Source organism: Drosophila subobscura, chromosome J (assembly GCF_008121235.1).
Source record: "Drosophila subobscura isolate 14011-0131.10 chromosome J, UCBerk_Dsub_1.0, whole genome shotgun sequence".
NCBI classification, from domain to species: domain Eukaryota; kingdom Metazoa; phylum Arthropoda; class Insecta; order Diptera; family Drosophilidae; genus Drosophila; species Drosophila subobscura.
In genome coordinates, this window is record NC_048532.1 from 12,522,541 (window position 1) to 12,543,651 (window position 21,111).

At 46.7% G+C, this 21,111-nt stretch overlaps 1 protein-coding gene and 1 long non-coding RNA gene across 5 annotated transcripts in view; one reads left to right on the forward strand and one right to left on the reverse strand.

The window, feature by feature from the left end:
- The window catches only part of LOC117895489 (protein vein), a 33,969-nt gene extending 17,366 nt beyond the window's left edge, over positions 1-16,603 (reverse strand). For 2 of the 4 annotated variants that reach the window (XM_034803183.1, XM_034803182.1), the window contains exon 1: positions 12,992-16,584. In XM_034803183.1, coding sequence (XP_034659074.1) covers positions 12,992-14,432 — 1,441 coding nt within the window. In that variant the 5' untranslated portion in view covers positions 14,433-16,584. Of the gene's footprint in view, positions 1-12,991 lie in introns of all 4 variants that reach the window. The other 2 variants (XM_034803181.1, XM_034803184.1) reach the window with 2 other exon arrangements.
- On the forward strand, positions 10,222-10,658 carry LOC117895539. The gene is made up of 3 exons (XR_004648933.1): positions 10,222-10,314; positions 10,393-10,531; positions 10,629-10,658. It is a non-coding gene; the product is annotated as an uncharacterized LOC117895539 (long non-coding RNA).
- Positions 16,604-21,111: the final 4,508 nt, after the last annotated feature.

A 21,111-nucleotide genomic window follows, 5' to 3' on the forward strand; every position in this document is an offset into this window, starting at 1 on the left:
CACCCACCACCACCCACTAGAAAGAGAGGAGAAGAGAGAGGAGATCTTTGATAACGACACCCCAAGGTGTTCTCTCGATTCGTTGTTTGTTTTCAACACCTGTAATGGCAGCATGCCCCCGGGGCCAGGCATCATCTTCTGCCCCTTCGAAGGATGCCCTGCGAAGCACTGTGTAATGATCATTGGTCAAAAGCAGAAACACTGATAGATATGGCCAACAGAAGTGTATCGGAAGCCCAGTGGAGATTGCCCTTTTTGATTTCATTTGATTTCTCTCTCGATAATTTTCACTTTTTGGGTTGTTTTCGTCTTTTCGCAATCGAGGCCGACAGGGCGCCAACACCAACAGCCCTTTGATCTCTACTCTCTCTTTCTCTCTCTCTCTCTCTCTCTGTGTTTCCTTCTCTTTCTGTTTCTGTCTCCCATCCCCTCTTGTTCTGTTTTTCTTGGCCAACAAACATGGCGCCACGCAGGGCCCTGCTCTTGTGGCTGCTGCAGGCTCTAATTAGGCACACTTTTGTGTCTGTCCCATCAGGGTAAGGTAGGGTAGGGTCGGGCAGGGTAGGGTGTCTTTTTCTCCCCTTCGACTTGTCAGAGATGTTGTCGTCGCGCCGTCGACGGTTGTTGTTTAAAAATAAATTGCACATAAATTTATGAAACATGAAAGATTTCATATAAATATTTCGTCATCTCTCTCTTTATACGCCCCGGCATGTTCTCTGGCATTTCATTAGTTTGTACTGTACTGATTTTCAATGAAAATACTCTGGAAAACCATTAAACACTTCATAAAAATGTCAGAAAATTCGAAGAAATTGACCAAACAAATGTTTAGATGGGTCGGTGCTCTGATCAGGAAGAAAAGCAGATACAGATTCAGCAGCAGCAGCAGCAGGAGGCCTTTGCAATAAACAATAAAAACTATAACTAATTGCCAATGACATATAAACAAACGTTGGCCACATTTTCCGCTACAGCCAGCAGCCAGCAGCCTGGCTGCGGCAGAGGCAGCAACAAGTTGCCGCTACCAAGTGAAGCAAAAGTTGCCCACGACTCTCGGCCAGGCCAAGCCAGGCTAGGCCAGGCCAGGCCAGAGCAATCATCATCATTAGCCACGGCCATTTTTGGGTAAATAGTGCAACCCTCTTTGCATAATAATGTGGATCGGTGATCGCATTTGGTGAAAAGCGCGAAACATGCAACATTTTTGTGTCTAAATAAAGATGCGATGCGTCTGGCCACATCGCTTGCTAGCAACAGCAACATCAACAACAATAACAAAAGCGGCAGCCAGCTGCAACAAGAGCAACCCGGTAGTTGGTGGATGGTCCATCTTCTTCCATAGCTCCCTGCCCACCCGTCTGCCAACTGGGTAATCGCTGCTCGAAAGTGCCTCAGCCACTCCGCATCGAGTGGCGATCTTTATAAGAAGAGGGAGAGTGATGATTGGGTCCTGTTACTCTTTACTAGCTGCATTTACACTCGCTGTATTGAGTCTGCTCCTATGAGTCACATTGCGATTCGCTATAATTTGAAGATTCATCGATACCAAAGGGGAACAACTATTTCCTCCCACAAGTCCGATACGAGACCAGTCACCATTATATGGGAGAATATTTATCAGACATTTTGGTAGTGTGTCGCAGCATCTGATATCGTACACATACGTCATGGGCGTAAAGTTCGCACATTTCTCGGAAATTTATCTCCACGTATAACTCGCGATAAGTGATGTTAGCATGCCGTATCTTTCGATCTACCCAGTGAACTCGGGCACCCAGCACACAGCACCCAGCACCCAGCAGCACCCAGCAGCACCCACACATCGAACTGCTCTCACTTTTGTGGCTATCTTGATACATATTTCTCTTACTTTTTGGCCCTGCTGCTCATTTGCAGTCACGTCAGGCGTCAGTCGTCGGTCGTCAGACGGTGGCAGCCCGACCAATGGGCCCCAGAAACCACATTTTGGTGTGATTTTGTTTCTTTAACCAACACAAAAATGAGCAACAGAAACAGAGACAAGTAAAACAAGAAGAGAAGCAGCAAAAAAAAAAAAAAACTGTCATAGGCTGGCTAGCAGATTTACGAGTATAATGGGGCGCTCGACAACAAGTAAATGACTCGACTGCCGACGCGGCCGCTTCAAAGTTTTTCGCCCAGTGCGCGGTGGCATCATTAAAATGTAAAGAGTTGTGCGCACAATTTTCGGTTTTTGAAAATTTATTTCATACGCAGCGTGGGAATTGCCCGTCAATTGTTAAGCAGGCGCCAACAGGCAGCCAGGCAGCCAGGCAGGCCGGCAGGCATACAACAATGTTGCTCTCATTGCTGGTGAGCGGGGGGCTTCTGGTGCGCGTTTCTTTTGCGCATTATAAACGCATTAACTAATGTGGAAATAAATAAACAAAAAATAAGACTCAAATTGTTAGGAAAATAATGGCCAGAGCAGGGCGTCGATCGAACAAGGAGAAGCTTAATAGAACAAGAAGAATATGGGGTGGATGGAGTACACGCTACTCGCTGACAACAACCTTGAGCGAGTGCTAACTCGTGGTAATGGTTGCAGGGTCTTAGGATTATCTCCTACTCCCAGTCTCTCTTTAAGAGTGTCCCTGATCATATTCATCTTTCATCTATGTTTTACTCTGCAATGAAATTAAGTTTGTATACCCCTCATGTCTAGACACCAGCCAAGTGCATTGCTCATACGCAACATTTCCATAGGTTGCTGTAGTTGTGTTTGTATTTGTTGTTGTTGCTGTTGCTGTCGTTGACGTTGCCGGGTGAGAGCGTGTCGAGATTACTTTATGGTCTATGAAACCATCAAAATTTCTATGCCATTCGGTTTAATTGCGAAACCCAAAAGCGTGAAACAGTTATCAAATGCCGTTAACTGTTTACTGCCGCAATATTTTACCATCCGACTGGATATGGAGGTGCAGGCAGACGCGTATACGGGCACGTGTCCACTCGACTGCAACTAAATTGGCTGGCAGTTAGGGCCAAGAAATTCCTAATCAGCAGAGACTGTTTATCAGGATCCCGAGCTACATACAACATACAACATAGATGATCATCAGCAGAAACAGCAACTGCAACAGCAACAGCAACAGAGCACTAAGGCAAGAGGCTTGAGGGCAAATGCATGCAAATTGAATTGATGTTGCTGCTGCGGCTGCTGCATGCCAGAAATTATAGCACAAATAGCTGAGAGACCAGGCCCCAAGAGTCCCACACAGTCAAAGAGTCCCAGAGTCCACGAGTCCACGAGTCCGAGGCTGAAACAGGTGCCCAAGTGCTGCCAGTTTGCCAGTCAGTTGGCAACACGTGCCCCAGGGCGATGCTGCGGCTAAATAATTACGTAATAAGTGGTTGGCAGGAGGCAGCCACGGACAGCAGAGCCAAAGAGGAGCCCGATCTCGAGCCCGTAAGCCGACAATTGCCTGGCCTGTCAGACCCAACTATGCCAAGAATTTCATACGAAAGAAAGAGAGAGACAGATAGACAGAGAGGGAGAGTGAGCGAGTGAGCAAGTGGCCGAGTAGAACAGCATATAGCCAGGTGAAAATGCTACAAGATGAAGTCCGAGAGATGAGCTGGCAACATGCTGCATGCTACATTGGTGTCTGTCTTTGCCATATAATCTAATGATTGAAAGCGAGTTGTTAGATTGAAGAGACTGAATAAACCAACATCGTAATCGGTTAATGGCGGAGATGGCGCTTTTATGGCTTCTGGATGGCCAACACCTATTCGTAGCTCCCTGGATTGGAAGATAGTTTTGTGTGGTGGATAATTGGTGGCAAAGGCGCATCTAGTTATGGGTACTCTTCAGGATGGCCTGAGCAATGCATAAACTTTTCTGTTGCTTCTACTTTCGGCAACATGTTGCTGGTGCTGCTCTTGCAGCAAAACCATGAACACACAATCAATAATCGAATCGATAAAGATCGTTAAACGAAATGTTTTTATTTGTGGCCCCCAATGGCAGCGACAGCGACTGCCACGACAATTGCAAGCAGCAGAGCAGCCGTGCCACATATGAGTTATGGCAATGTCGTACTCGTCCACCAGCTGCGCGGCTGCTGCACTGCTACACTGCTACACTGCTGCCATGCTGCTCTGCTCTGCTCTCCTCTGTTCTTCGCTCCCCTCAACTACTCTCTGCTGCTCTGCTCTGAGACGTTCGCACGCCACACATGCGCAACATGGCCAATGGCTCACCTGACTGCCACCCTCCTCCCCCCCTTGCCAATTCCACCAGCCACCAGCCACCAGCCCCCAGCCCCTTGTGGTGCGTCTGTGTGGCGCGTTGTGCGGTAAATACGCTTTATGGGCTCCCGACAACGACTGCGCTCTGGCTCTATGCTAATTACGTCATGGGGACGACGCTTCGTACCTAATTTTGCATTGTGGGAACCGAAAACTGGAAATCCAAGACACCCAACCACCTTTCCTCTCCTGTGCGCTCTCCTCCTCTTACCCCTGCGCACTCCCCTCTCCAGCCGTTTGTCTTGCATTTTCCAACTGCGGCAATAAAAAAAAAATGGGCTCTGGCTGCTAGCTGGCTGCTGCGGCTGTTGCTATTTAAGCAAATGTGTCGCAGCCAAAGCCAAAGTCGCCGTAGTTGTTGTCATGCTCTTGAATGGGGTATTACTACTCAAAGAAGATGTTTGAAATGGGGCATATAACCGAAAGAGTGGCAGGGCAACGACTGAACCGTTCCTGCAGAAACAATCCAATCTGCGAGAACCCATCAGTACCCAGAGATATGGTAACAGACAAAGAATTCCCTTGCAAGGGTATTTCCAATGTCGTTGCTGGCTGTTTGCCTCATGTTGTTTGCTGCTGCTGCTGCTGCTGCTGCTGCATGGCGTCGCTGCCAATATCGACGACTTGGTTGTCGCATATAATGACTTTTTCGACTTGCAACTTCTTGTGGCTTTTGCGCTTTTTTATGCTTTATGCGCTCGCTTTGGTCTCGTCGGTCTCTGGTCAAGCATGTGGCGATGCTGCTGCTGCTGCTGCAGTTGCTGCTGCTGCTGGTGGCCAATGGCTAGTTTCTAGTTGCCTTCTTTGTTGCAGGAGGAGGCACCAACAAACAGCAAACAGCAGCGACTGCGGCAGCGGCAGCGGCTGCTGTGTGTGGCATGCCATGCACTACCTGCAACTTGTTGCTGGTGGCAAGTTGAAATCATTTGGTGGGATGGTGTGTGAAAATATTTCCAAGGCAGTGGCGGCACAGGGGGAAACCCCGAGGTAATGGAGGCAGCAGCCAAATGTTGCATCTGCTTATCAAATGGTACGACCCCCACGCAAGCTGCTTCCACTGCAATAAACAACAACAACAACAACAACAACAGCAACAGCAACAGCAGCAACAACAACGTTTCAATTATGACGCATTATGTCAGGCATTCGCTGCCGTTTGGTTTCCATTTTCCATGAAATATACTCATAAATGTCGTTAAGTGCTTTGCCAAATACTGGACGCTGGACGCGAAAAAACAAAAAAATGCGAATTAAATGCGCAAAAAAATTACTTTTAGACACATTTAAATACCATTTAAATAGCTTTTGGGGCACAAGGTGAAGCTGAGGCTGAAGTTGGTGGCCAACCAGTGGCAGTGGCCACTGCTGCTACTGCTGCTGCTGCTGCTGCTGGCTGTTGTTCGTTGCTTGCCACAGCACAAATTTGTAGCCAGCGGCGACGAATAAAATGCCGCACAAAAATGCTGCTAAAAATGCAACTCCAACTTGTCTGAGCGGGGCCGTATCTGTATCTGTTGCTGTGTGTGTGTGTGTGTTATTCTCTGTGTGTGTATTTGTGCTTGTGGCAAACAAAGCTTGGGAACCAAAAAGGCCAACACGCGCTTAACGTGGCCATTGGGCAGGCGCGCGCGTTGACCAGCGGCAATTTCGATATAAAAATTTTGTTTTAGCACACGGTCACCTTGCCGGCCGGCAGCAGCCTGAGAGCCTGAGATACAATGGGGATGGGGGGAGTACACATATTGGCCATGATTGGATGCAATTTGGTGGGCCGCTTCTTCCGCTAATAATACGTACATCTTTTTTTTTTCATGCATTTATCATTTTGGTGGGCAAGCAAATGTTGGAAATGCCCTGAGAGCTGTAGGGAAGGAATTATGACGAATTCGTCATAAGGACAATGGCCAGGACGAGGTCAGGGGCAGCGCACGCAGGAGGCGCACGGGAATTTCCGGCCAAACATGTGGCCAGTTACCTGTCCGCCTGGTCCTTTGGAACCTGACTCTTTAGGGCGGTCACAGATTAGCCCAGGAAACGTGAGATTTTCCCACGCAGGTATCCGACGGCAGGCGAGAGATTTGCTTCCCCGATTTCTCCAAACAGTTTGGTGGGGAAATATTTCAATCAACACTCGTCGGATTAAGCCATTCACTGGACCAGACAAATGCCAAATGGCCAAACAGCTTCTTCATGCCAGCCTCTGGCAGTGGCACTGGCAGCCGGATCGAGGGCGATTATGATCGGGAAATCGGCTAAATCGTCAGCTAAAAAGAAAATATTGCCCCACAGCAGCGGGGGCCCGGAGGCAGAGGCCAGAACAGCATACGAGTGGTACGAGTATGTGGCATGCCACCAGTCGATATCAAAGGCAAATTTTTCAACTTGGCAGGGCGCAGGCAGGGGCAGCCACCGCGCAGTGGCAAGACAGACCAAAGATCCGACGAAGACGATGGCTTGCAATTTGATGCAGGCTGCTGGATGGCATGGCAGGAAGGGGGTGACAGACAGTTTAATATACAGAGGAGGAGCCTCCCTGCCTTGATACCCAAGACTGAGACTGAGACTGAGCCAAGAACCAAGACCGAGACCAAGAACCAAGAAGCAAGACCAAGGGGCAGGCATGCAGGCAGCACCAGGCAGAAGGCGAAGATAGAGGAGGTGTTGCTGCCACTGAAGTAGATAGATGAGCAGACGCTCCGCTGGCATGTGGAATTATTAATGTTTGATGTAATTAATGCGTAATTAAGATAGCCAGCCAGCCAGCAGAAGGCTACTCCAAGTGCCAAGTTCTGGACAGGACCAGAGTGGGGCGGAGGAGAGCGCTGTTCTGTGTGCAGAGACTGCCACAAAGACTGAAGACGGAAGACTCGCAGCCTCGAAGCCTAGCCTAGTTTCCTTCCTGATCTACCCCGAAACTAGAAAAACGTTTTTTTGGCTCAGCAAAGCATCTCCCGCCCACCGATCGAGTTCAAAGCCGTGGAGCCGCCAACGCAAATTGAATTGACTTTTGGGTATTGCGCCGAAAATTGGAATACGAGTAAGTATAAGTATATAGTATGAGTGCTGGCTTGCTGGGAAGCTCGTGCTTCCAACCATCCATCCATCCATCTATCCAATCATTAGCTGTGAAAATGTTCCATGGGAAACTAATAATGAGTCCAAGCCGACCGACTACGAACCGAAATCACTTTTCAAATATCAATCAATATCTATCTGTGTTTCGGTTGGTCGATTGGTTGGTTGGTTGGTCAGCCAGTCCGTCTGTCCGGCTGTCCGTCCGTTGGGGGTTATCCATTAATCTTGGCCGCGTGCGCAACTGTTGAAGCCTTCTTTTTGTTTTTGTGGAGCAGAAGGTGGCCCCGAGGGCAGTGCGATTATGCGGGCAGAAATTAACAGCCAGGCGAAACAATTAGTCCGTCCGAAGAGATCTCTTATCATTTATCTTTCTCATGCCATGTATTTATACATGAATACATAAATATGTATGCATGTGTGTTTGTGTGCATATTCCACTTCTTTTTTGGTGTTTCTTTTTTGGTATTTTGGAATGTGCCGCAAGTGCCGCGAAAATTAACGCAAATGCTGAATGGCTAATTGAGGTGGTGGTGTTTGAAGTGTTTGAAGTGGCGGCTTTTGACAAAAGGGGTATGCTAACTTGGCCAATAGATAGGCCGTAGAAGAGGAGCAGCATTTTGTAACCCACCTCCCCAGTGGTTTATCCTCAGCTCATCAATCACTAGATCGGCTTTGCCAAAAGGGTATCCAGTGTACGTTTTGCTCTAAATTCCCCTGAACATAATGACCAGCTTGAGGAAGCGCCACCTGTGGGGCCTACGTCTTTGCTTTGATATCGCGCCGACACAGATCTAGTGGATCCACACATGTAGTTCCACAGATCCATAGAGCCACACAGATCCATTGATGGGCCATGAATGCCAGGCGTTTTATCCATTTCGGCTATATAGTCGCATCGTATTCATGGCAATCAGATTATGTCACATCCGCTATGCAACAGAGGGGCTCCATTGATCGGCCGGGCTGCTGCTCCATCCGGCCAAGATTGCTCCATTAGCGCCACGATGGATGCAACCGATGGATGCAAATTGCAGCCACAGGCACAGGCACTGCCACAGACCCAGGGCTAACAACCATCAGATTTTCTTTATATTTTCAATTGACTTTTTTTCATAGGAGGGTTCCGTTCTGTGCTGGCTGTTCTGTTCGTTTTTGTTGTTGTTTTTTTGATTTTTCTTTTGCTTTTTTGGCAAGTCTATGGCGGCCAAGATGTCTTCCTACTCTCGAATGGCTTTCAGCTGCGTGATGTTGCTGCTGTCGGCGCGGCCAGAAATAGCATAAAACTCATAAACGAGGCAACCGACGAGTCGCGAGGCGACTCTGGTCGCGGCAAGACATGGCAGGGCAAGGAAACAAACATGGCATGCCATTTGAAAATTTCATTTCGTTATAATTTTCTATTTCCCGCATGCCAAACGGCCCGCCAGGCAGCCCCGCAGTCCCAGCAAAATCCCAAAGGGGCCCCTACCCAAACAGAGGGACTGAGACTGAGACTGGGACTACCCTTTACACTACCGTGTACTATACCTAAATGAACCAAGGTTCGTCGTCTAGCGCCGCCATTCATACTTAATTACTAACAAAATAAAAAGAGGAAAAAACCAGCAACCAACAACCAAAATACAAAAGCTAACGTAAAGTTGTCTCTGTCGTCGTTGGATTTTCTCTGGCGTGACGCTAAATGAGCCCCCACCCCACCCACAATTTTCCCCAAAAAGCGAGAGGAAAATGTATTAAAATCTTATGACCAGGTAGACCAGACACCCCCAGAATGACACACACAAAAAAACAACAACAACAACACAAAAAAAAAGACAACCAAACGAAAGAAAAGATGAGATGAGGAGAAATGATGAATTGTGGGTGCCGTTGAGTAAGTTTGTCGCTTCTGCTCGTAGGCGTTGACCTAAATATACGAACGGTGCAGAGCATTTTCCGCTCTGGCAAAGCATTTTCTTTCTTTTCATTTTGTAATCGCTTGCTGAACACACGTACACACAAACGAGTAGTATTCAGAACAGAAGCAACAAGTGCAACCATTGAGAGAGAAAGAGCACCAGAACTGAGCGCACAAATGAAACAAGAGTCGCCAGTTATCCATCCATCCCATGGCTCTGCTCTGCTGCGGGAAATGGAAACCCGCTGTCAAGGTTCTCTGGGGGTTTTCTCTCAGGTATACATAGGTATTGCTTTTCTCAATGAAATCTATGAGTTCTACAGATTATTATTATGCTTTGGCAATGTGACAAGAGGCAAACCGCAAACAAAATTAATATTCAATGCTGAGTGCAGCATAGGTGTGGGAAATAATTATATAATACACATAGAGCACCTATCCCTGGCAATATACATATGTACATAATTGTATAAAGATCATATAACACATGAACGAAAGGGTGAAGCTTCTATTTATCCGCCTATATTTATGTACTTAAAACACCCTCAGCAAATATATTGTGTATGGCCCACAATTATCTTTTAGTTTTATCAGATCGGAAATACTCTGCCATGCGATATCTATATCTGTGAATAATGGATCGTGGAATACACCTTCCGCGTACGAGTACGTATTTGATTTGTGCCAGTTTGTCTCCGCTTTTGGTCAAACAAACAAACAAACAAATATACGAGAGATGGGCTGCCGATTCTGCTTTGACGCGGACTTCTGCCAGATCAAATCATGTTTTATGAGCAGCTAATTTACTTAACACCTCAACAACAACAACACAACATCAACATCAGCAGCAGAAGCAGAAGCAGCAGCAGCACCCAGCAGCAGCCGCAATCAGCAGTCCGAAAAAAAGAAGAGAAAAAAAAACTATAATAGCCCGAAAGCCAAACACAAAAACATACCTGTGATTTTTATTTATTTTTCACATGGCCTTTTCATTGTTTTGTGTTTTCGTTGTTGTTATATTCCAAGTCACATTTATTGAAGCGGAGTGGAGTGGAGAGTTATATTTGGTAAGAACTGACGTGCATGGCGTGGGTGTAAATTAGGCATAAAATGCGACCAGTTAATTCATGATACTACCGATTCAGTCAGGTTCGAAGGCATTTTAATTGGTTATAAGCAGAGCTCCCGTGAGCAGAGCTCTGCTCTCGCTGCGTCACACGGGGCGTATGGATAATACTCGTAAATCGCCCCGAATCTCCCCCGCCTAACACCCATGGATTTCAGGTTGCAGAAACCCAAAAACTGACTCAGTTTTTGATTGATCTATTCGATGTTTTTTGGTTTTTTTTATCACCTTTGGTGACTCTGATTGGGGGCTGAGATTTTATCGATTTGCCTGACGATTTCAGGCTTTATCTTCGGGCTTAATGGCCCCATATGCAAATCAGTTTGGGACCAACGAAAGAAATTGGCATATTTGCGGCAACCAAAGTGAAAGGAGTAGATCTCAACAGAAGCGTTCGTTTTGAGTGGGTGGGGATTGATTAGTATGCATTTCGATGAGTAATCGCTTTTTATAGAGACCCAACCGACCGACCCCTACGTTGTCGAAACTCGCCGCTACCAGTTTCGCCACCAGATGCAAATCCCCGAAACATTCGCTGCGTCTGCAACAAAAGCAAAGCCAAGTCAAAGTCAAAGCAAAATAAATCAATCGAAACAAAAAGTAAATATCCTGTTATTCCTATGCTGCTCTGATTATTTCCCACTCATTCGCACTGCCCAGTGCCGTTCCCATTCCCATTCATTGATGGAGCAGCCAAATGATGGGCAGAGAGGAGGAATCCAAAAGGAGTGAGGGCAGGCAGAAGGAAGCAGAAACAGAAACAGAAGCAATGCAAAGAGTAAATAAACACAAGATAATAAACCCCAAAAGACAAAGAGTGCGAGAGTGAGACGGGGCGACAGGGAGTGAACAGGGGAACAGCTGATTGCAGCTGATTTCGGATCTTCTGTGATCGCCAAAGGGTTGCTTCTGGAAGAGGGGGAGGAGCAGGCGAGCAGAAGGCAAAGCTCCAGGCAAAGTGTATTAAAATAAGGTGAAGCATTGCTTGAAGTTGCTCCTTGGTGAGTAGCAGCCACTGGACATGGACGGTGGTCAGTAAACAGTACGTAGTGTGGAGTGTGTTTTTGATATAAAGCCCAGGCTTGGCCACCCACCCGCTCTCTCACTGACATCCTCTCTCTTGGTGTGCGGTGTGCGGGAACCATGACGGAAGAAGCACAAGCTGAAACAGCCGCAGCCAAAGAAAAGAGAAAAAAGAAGCAGCAGCAACAGAGAAAGAGAGAGAGAAAAGGAGAGGGAAAAATGAATTAAAAATCTAATTGCGCCCGCAATGAAACAAGGACAGAGACAGACTGATGCAAGAGAGAGACAGTGAGTGGGAGAGAGAGAGACAAATGTAAATAAATAAAAACAAAACCAAAGCAAAGGCCGGGAATAACGGGGGAGGAGGAGGCAGGCAGGCGGTCGGTTGATCGCACTTAGCCGCCTTTCCAGACGCAAAACTTCATGAACCGCAACGCAAGAATAATTACAACAACAACAACTGTATGAGGAGGAGTCCGAAGCAGGGGAGGAGGCGGAGAGAGAGAGGAAGAGCAGAACTTAGGGTTGGGTCTCGGTCTCGTCTCCCAACCGCAAAGGTCGACTGCAGAGACAACAACAAAAAGACGAAGCAGAAGAACAGCAATGACGATGACGATGTGAAGTTGGATCTCTGGCGGAGAGACTCCATCGGAGACCAGAAATGAGTTTTCAAAGTTTTTCCAACCGAGGGACTGTGAGGGGGCTGCCGAGCAGCGAGCAAAGTTAATGCGAATTTAATTAAAATGTGCAACTAGCAACAGCAGCAACAATACGAATATCAACAGAGGCAGGACAGCCATGCCGAAGACTTAGATACACTTTTGATAGCCATTCGCTACATGGCAGCGATAAATGTCTATAAATAAATGTATCTTTAACTGATATTAAAGTCAAATTTTGATAACGGTTTATTTTATCTTGAGTTGTGTTTATCGGAATGCTCTATGCCTGGGTTTATGAATTTTATAGTATCATATAATGCCACTTCCCTTGTGGAAAGTGAGGGTATTATAAATTCTAAATGTGAGCATTTTTGTTGCCGCTGCCCAGCAACCAAATTGAGGGAAGGCACAAAAGAATCCCAGAAGAAGACCAAGCCGAAGCCGGCCTAGACTTGCACTTGGAGCACAGCGGCAGAAGCTTCAACAAAAAGTTGCATCGGCCGGGCGCATGCGCAACGCTATCCATGTTCATGTGTATGTGTGTGTGGGTATGTATGTGTGTTGCATAAAATTATTTCGGTCTGGTGAATATTAGCAGAGCGTGAAGTTGGCAAATAAGAAATTCAGCAAAAAAAGCAGCTAAATTTCATTAAACAACAACAACAGCGGCGCGGAGAAAGAGGCAGCTGCACCAGCGGGTTTAAAAGAGACAGAGTGAAAGAAAGGAAATGAGAGGAAAGGAACCCAAAAGAAAGGCATTCAGCGATGAAAGAGTACGCGACAGAGAGGGACGGTTGCAGACTTTTCAAAGGTTTGAACAAATTTATCAAGTTTCCCAACATCAGATTGCATTATCCCCTTATTCCATTAAACCGTTCAAGAGTACCCTAGCTATAGTTTTCTTAGAGTAGTTTAAAATCGAAATCAACTCACCATAATTTTCACTCACAGCCATTTTGACCGATTCCATCACCGAGTGGGTGACCCGCACGGGCTGGCCAAGGATGGTGAAGTTGCCCGGATTCGTTTGCTGGACAAACATCATGTAGGATATATCCGAGGACTGCTGCAGATCGTTCCCGGATCGGAGTACACCGCGCGGCAGCAGTCGCTCCCTGTAGATGTCGCACTCGCCGCTGGCGTTGCGCAGAGCGAACTGCAGCCGGACCAGCTGGGGCAGCTGCAGATCCCGCTGCTGCTTGTACACCTTGAGCACCTTCATGGTGGCCGAGAAGTTGACCCGCCGGTCGGCCGACATGGAGATGAACACGCCCTGGAAGACGGTGGGCGCTGAGTAGGCCAGCTGGGCGGGATCTCGGGCGGAGCAGTAGCGTCCGGCCCGCTGTCGTCCCCTGTGCTTCCGGGGATGCTTCCTCCGCTGTTGCTGCTGCTGCTGGGAGGGCTGGTGCTGGCGCAGTCTCTGCTCCTGTCGCTGATGCTGACGCTGGCGGCGATGATCCCGCTTGTCCTGCTGCAGCTGCTGGCGTAGGCCGGAGCGATGTGGCCGCTGATTGCCGTCGCGCCGATTACGCGCCGCCTGCTCCGGACTGTCCTCATCCGGAGTCTGGCTGTCTGGCACTTCGTAGGACTCGATGAGATAGCTTTGCGTGGCTCGCCTACTGTAATTGCTCACTGGACGCGGTAAGCTGGGTTGCTGCAACTTGGGCAGCTGTGGCTGCAGTTGCAACTGAGTTGTTGGTATGTGGCGACGCATTTTACTGCTCGCCGCCTCGCTGGGCCTGCCATTGTTTAATAAATTATATATTTGACTATTTATTAAAGTATTTGGAACTTTTTGCATTGACTGCTGCATTGACACGGCGGCAGCAACATGTGGCACTTGCTGCTGTTGCTTCTGTGGCTGCTGTTGCTCTTGTTGCAGTTGCAGTTGCTGTTGCTGCACAGCTGCATTGCTGCCGGCGTCGAATACTGTTGCTGGCTTTAACTTAAGATTGCTACGGCTACTAAGACTATTGCTGGTGCGGCTGAGCAGCCTACTTAAGATATTGTTGTCGATGATGCTGCTACTAAGGCTGCTGCTGCTGCCGCTGCCACCGCCACTGCCACTGCCACTGCCCCTGGTACTGCCAGTGCTCTTGGCGCTTTCACTGCTGCTGCTGCTGCTGCTGGTGCTGCTGCTCCCGCTGCCATTATCCAAAGTCAGTGGTATATAGTAGCTGCTTTCTTCTGCACTGCCTTCCCATAATCTTTGTGGTTGTAGTTGTTGTTGCTGCAACTGTTGCTGTGTGGCTGCCACTGTGGCTGCTGCTGTCGTCGGCAGCAGCATGTTGCTGACGTAGATAATTAGCAATATCAATGGCATTAGTGGCTTTTTTGTTTTTAGACTCCATTTGCGCAAATGTTGCGCATACATGGCGTCCTCCAAAATTGTTGTTGCTATTGCCCTGATTTTATGTACAAAATCTGAAAGGATCTTCCTCGTCTGGCTGAAAGCTCAGTTCTAACCGTTGCAATTGCTTCTGGAGTGTGGCTCCTTTTCTTCTGGGATTCCGTTCCTGCTGGTAATATCCTTATCGACTCGCGTTTAATCGTGACAAATGTTGCTGCTGCTGCTACTGCTGCTGCTGCTGCTGCGTCCTCGTTGTGCCTTGTCGTATTTCCGTTTATCCTGCAAATACTTTCGATAATTTCGTAGCATTTTGAGCGACAGCAGGGGCAAGAGAGACACAGACTGCTTGGGCGAGAGATGCAATTGGGGGTAAGAATGTTTTTTTCGACTGCTTCTGATTTTCACTATTTGTAGCATTAATTTGTTAACACTTTGTTGCTGCTGTATGCCACAGATATTGTTGCTTTTGCTGTTGCTGTTGCTGGTGACTCATTTTGTTTGCACGTCGCGTTTTTGTTTCTTTTTATCTTTGCCAAAACTATCTTTTGAATAAATAAAAGTTTATTTAAAATTCTTGGTTTTGTTTTGTGTTTGTTGTTGTTGGTTCAGCTACACGTTTCACTTGAGCGCTTTGGAGTCGACGCACGGCCACGCCCCGTTGCACGCCCCCCCAATTGAACGAGATAGTGAGAGAGGTAAGGTCGCGTGGCGTTTGATTTTTCCCTCACGAGGTTTTTCACGCGCGCAAGATTGAGAGAATCGTCTCGTCTCGTCCCGGTCTCGGCCTCGGCCTCGGCTTCGGCTGCCGAATCGGGAACGGATCGTATCGAATCGTATTGAATCGGATCGGGGATCGGTTGGGTCGTGTATGCGGCGTCTTCGTCGCCGAGTTGTAAGTGTAATACTCCTCGCCGCCGCACGATATACGATAGATAATGTTTGTCTGGCCGTATTCGCGATCTTCGCCCGATGTCTACTATATAGCCCGTAGCCGTAGTGCTAGTCGTAGTCTGATTCACTGGCGACGAGTGTTTTCTGGCACACACACGGCCGCTGAAGACATCGTCTCTGACGACGACTATGGTGGTGATGATGATGATGATGTACCAGCGATATAGCCAGACACAGATACTAGTACTAGTGAGGCAGACACACACGCACACACACACTCAAACTCATTGGCGCAACACACACGTTTTCTAATTTTAGCCAAAAGTAATTATAAAAGAAAAAACAGAGCAGAGTGCGCCGCGTTCAGCTTATACGCATATATATCTTCTACTTTGGCTAGATACATACACACATACATATATATTTATGTATCTGCAGCTGTATCTGTGGCAGCGATGGGTGTATCTGTATTCTGTATCTGTATTTGTATCTGTGTGCGTACCACCCGATTATATAGCAAAGTCGTCGCAACCGTCGGCTCTATATATGCAACACGCACTCACACACTCGCACACGCGCACACGAGAATCGATCGTTTTTGTTTTATATATACTTTGTATATATATCTGTGGTATATACATATGTATATCAAGTGTAGACTGAAGTTGTTGGGTTGTATGCAGCCCGGTCGGGTGGCACAAACGGAGACCGACAGACGGGACGGGGCGGGAGGGACAACCGTTGTCTATGATGATGCTCCTCCGGCTGTTGTTGCTGGGATTGTTGTTGTGCCGTTGCTGTTTTTTTGTGCAAAGTTCTTTACGGGCACTTGGTATCACACTCACTTTAGATATTCCGTTCACGGAATCGAAAGTCCTTTAACACGGATCGGGGCTTTAGGATCCTTTGATCGATGGAACAATTACTCCGACTGATGAAATTCGAAATTTGCTGAACTTTTCACCACACTAAACCGTCAGATATCAATCCAAAATTCCAAATCGAAACCTTAATCGGCAGTTTATATTTCAATTTTATTAATAATTCCCTCTCGGGGGGTTCGGTAATATCTTTTCGTACAGCAGATACGCGCGCGACCGAGTGCTAGGGATGTTCAATTATATCGTTTTTAGGCGATTTTCTTTTTCTCGAAATTATCAATTTTATCAACGGACTTTTCTGAATTCAGAGAAAAATTCGACATAGTTCTGTTGTTTCCTTGTCCGCGGCCGAAACATGTATCTTTGTATCTTTCAAATCGCCCGCTTTCGGCCGAAAAATTTCTGTCACGAGAAATTCACTCTTCGTTCGCTCGGGAAAAAACTCACTCAAACCAGTTGGAATAATTTGGAGTGCTAATGCGTTCGGTATTGGATTTTTAGAGTGCGATTGCGTTTGGTGGGGAAAACAACTCAAGAGCGAGAGAGCGACAGAGCTGCAGCTGAGTTTGTTGCCAAGAGCATCTCTCAGTCTCATTTCTGCGTTGAGTTTTGAGCACTTTGCGCTCTCGCTCTCTTTGAGTGGAAACAAGGTCTTCTATGGAATTTTCTATACCCTATCTTTAGATTAATATTATGTTATTTATGTACCACCGAGTAGGAGTTAACTCATCGGTAATATAATAAAAAAGGCACACACTTTGGCATGTCGAACTATGTTAGTAAAATTGCAGCTAAAAAAATATATGTATATCCCATATTATTTTTCTTAAAACATGGCCCTCTGATTGCATACCTTTTGACACTGGACTATTTAGTTTAACACTTTAAATCAACTCAAGACATTAGTTCCGCTCCAATTCGAATTATCCACTGAGCTAGCAATCGCATTGGGCGGGTGATTTATAGGTGCCTCCCGACAATCCATAAAACGGACAGTAGAAAATATAAAACTGAAAATAGATAAGGAAAACAGTAATCATTGGTTATTGATTGCGATAAAGTTTGTCGTTTCGCTCCTACTCTAACTATCCACTGAGCTATCAATCGCATGTCTCCCGACAATAATGTTGTCGTAATCGGGGAGCGCTCCTGATAGGTCAGTTAGCGTAATACATACAAAGTTTACAGTTGTACAATGTACTAGTCCTGTAAGTCTATGAATCATTTGGACTACTTGGAATTATGCACAATGAAGCATATCAGTAATATCGGCGAGATTTTGGGTATAAGGAATGATGAATCATTTGGATTATGGGGATTACTTAAGCTATGAATCACACAGAGAAGCGCTTTGGGTCCGATTGAATATGGATGCAGAATATCCAACAGATACCATCAGACACTACAAATAAGGTAGATTTCTAGAATGATTTAGTTATGAATCACATAAATCATTGTAAACATAATTGAATTTACCTTTCATCCGGTGGGTTTCCATGCTTTGAATGCTTTTATCTAACTTATGTTGATCTTCCTCCGATTATAATACTTTGAGGAGCTATTCTTCTCGGGCACTTTGCTTTTTTTCCCATGATTATTTGCTTTATTGTCAAATGTCAACCCCACAACTGAAGAAACAACAACGGCAAGAGGAGACCCCGCCCGACCCCAAGAGCGGTGGCTGCTCAGCGGTTGGGAGTTGGGAGTCGTGTAAACTTAACGTTTTTACCAGCTGCTGCTGCTGCTGCTACTGCTACTGCTGTTGATGTTGTTGTTGTTGAACAAAGCTTCCACTTGTTCTACGCAGCGGGCATAACAATAAAAGAAGCTGACGACAAAATGGGCAACAGAAGTGGGTAACAGGGGAGACCACAGAAGTGGCGGTGACAAGTGCGACAATTGTAAGAAAACCCAGAAGCAAAGAGCCCTCTTTTACTCTGTTTTGGTTCAAAGTCTGGGTTCACAGTCCACGGATAGATGCGGGCACTTCGAATACGATTTGCAACAAAGCAGAACCTCAGCGAATTGAATCACTCCAAGCAAGTGGTTTAAACAGCTGACATCGCCACTCCAACGGAAACGGAAGTAAAGCTTGGAGTCGGCACACCTGTCGTCCCCAAACAGGTAAATCTCATCTGCATATGCTCGTAAAATATTTGAAAAGCTGCAAAAAGATCTCCGAGACAATCGGAGGGCATTGTGCAGAGGCAGAGCCAGCGGGAGTGGCATTCGGAAGTGCAGGAAGTAAAACGTTAGACATCCAGGCATTCATGTGGATATGGGAATACTCCCAGTACTCCAGTACTTACTATCTCCCATTCAGAACCGACGACAGACAACAGCTGCCAGACGCAGCGTCATTGTATCATCAACAAACACGAGGAAACCCACAAGAATAACAAACATGAAAGACAACATGAAATGTACGTTGTGTTTTCCAAAAGTAATTTTCAAAATGTGCGCAGGCGCACACATCCAAATTCTATTTGTGGCTGCGGGGGAGGAGAAGCAGTGAGGGCATGCACAGGCTTTTCGTAGGGGTTTCCGGAGGCAATGAAAACAAAAGCTGAACAAAATGAATGAAAATAAAATGACTACACCACAAAACTAAGCATTAGCCTTGGGTAAGCATAACCCATTCAATTACGCGATCTTCTAAACGGAAAGAATAATTCCATTGATAAGGAATTGCTATCAGCAGTGCAAAATCAATGAATGAAAAAATGTCCCAGATTGTGGTTAAATCATTGATAAGAATTGCCAGGGCTCTTTTTAACTTCTTTAATAAAGATTGCTTTTTTGGCTAATGACAATTCTAAGATTATAATGAAAGTGCTTAAGAATCAAATTTGTTTGCTGCGTGGCACTTGTTGTGGCTGGTGGCAGCAACAGGCTGGCCATAGGGTAACCGAAGACAATGTCCGTTATAGGGCTGTGGCACCCTCTGACACTCCCCTGAAGCCGCCGCCCTTGATTCAGTCCCCTTCCGCACTCTCTCAGCTGAGACGCCGCTAAATTGTGTTAAAAACTTGCCAGCCAAAGTACAGAACGCAGAAACCTCAAGATCTGAGATCTCAGAGAGTAGATAAACAACGGAGACGGCAGAGACAGAGACAGAGCCGAACGGAACGGAACGGAAAGGAAAGGAGGAACCGAGTGAACTTGGTGCAATCTTCCGCATTATGAGTAGCACACGGATACAGATACAGATACAGATACAAATACAGCTAAGGAAACACACACACAGACACAGAGATAGATGGCGAGAAGGCAAGGAAATGGAAATGGAAATGCACTTGGCTTACACACCAGCAGATCTCGTTGGAGGGACAGAGGCGGCAGGTTGTTAGTGGCAAAGTCAGCGGCGGGCGACATGTGGTGGCCAGGTCTGGGACTGGGACTGGGACTCTCTGAAACTGTGGCTCTGTGACTGGGCTCTAATTTCAATTGGGTTTCGTGGTTGTGTGGAAATTATTCAACAGCGTTAAGTACACTATCTCTCGGGTCTGGGCCCTGGCCACGGCCCGGGTTTTAGGGCTCAACTTGCCAAGACTTGCAACTGGAACTGGAACTGGGCACTGGCAATGGGCACTGGGCACTGGGGGGCACCCACGCGTGACGTGACTCTTTGGTTTGGCTCTTCTATACCTGTGCCGCTTCCGTAAAAAGTGTACCGCCAGTTCCCGTGTTCCCCTCTTCCCTGTTTCCCAATTTCCCATACTTTTGCCTTACCTTTAAGCCATGCGGACACGGCCCCCCGTCCATCTGCTCTGCGGTTGATTCTCTTCAAGTGCATTGAAGCAAGTTGAAGGCTATTTTTCAACTTCAAATGTTTGCTAAATGACTTTTGATGATTTGTGGTTGAGCCCTGACTCCGGACTCGGACTCGAACTCGTATTCCGAACTGAAGTTGAGGGTTGAGGCATGGGGCATGAGCGAAATAAATTAATGATTATATTTATTTAATTTCACCTCTGTGCTTGAGTGTTGACTTGGCGTCTAATTAGACCATCGAGCAAGGCCAGGCCACAGTTGATCCCCTAATCTATCGGCCAGGAATGTACGTGTGGCATTTCCGCTGCGGCGCGCTCTTCAAGTGGGGATCCAAGTAGTTCAAACACATATGACGATGGCAAACACCTCAAACTAAGCAAATATTGATTGTTTGACTTATCTATGATACAGGTATGACGTGTGCCAATCGCCCTGCAACAGTCCCAGCCCACAATATGGGGAAACTCTCTGCCTGTGAGTCATGAGTTTGTGGCATAACCAGAGTTTGCTTTTCTGGCTCTTAGGGGGAGAGGACAATGAACGGTTGTGATGCAAAATTTACTTTGGTTTCCCCCGTTAGCTAGGAGGTGACAGCTCATCGGACTTGACCTGATGATAATCTGATAATAAAACGTCTGCCGTTTGACATTTTTGGCAAACACTCTTTTTGTTTGGCAAACTCAAGCAGAGAGCAGAGCGACAACGACCGGAGGAGAAAGAGAGATGGAGAGAGAGAGAGACAGCCATGGAGACAAAGACACCGAACCGACACGTGCATTGCAGATAATCAACGTCGTGTCTGTGCCTAAAAATATTCTCCATGTAATTAGCCCCGCCAAGTGACAGTTTGAGTGCCACTTGGGATTTTGGATGCCCTAATTGGAGGTGGTTTAACAGTAGAATAATGGCTAAAGATGAAGGCGAAACTACACTTTCGATGGGAATTATTGTGTAGAATTCTGCCAAAAAAATCAAGAAAGAAGTGCAATTCCATCTGTTGAAATAGAGCATTCCCCATTCGCTGCAGCATTTCCACATACGAGCATCACCCTGCCTTGTCTCATTTCCAGTTGCCACTCCAGACACCAGCAGCAATGTGGCAAAAATAACCAAAAACGTCTCGAGCCACACGAGTCACAATGAGGCGATGGATGGGC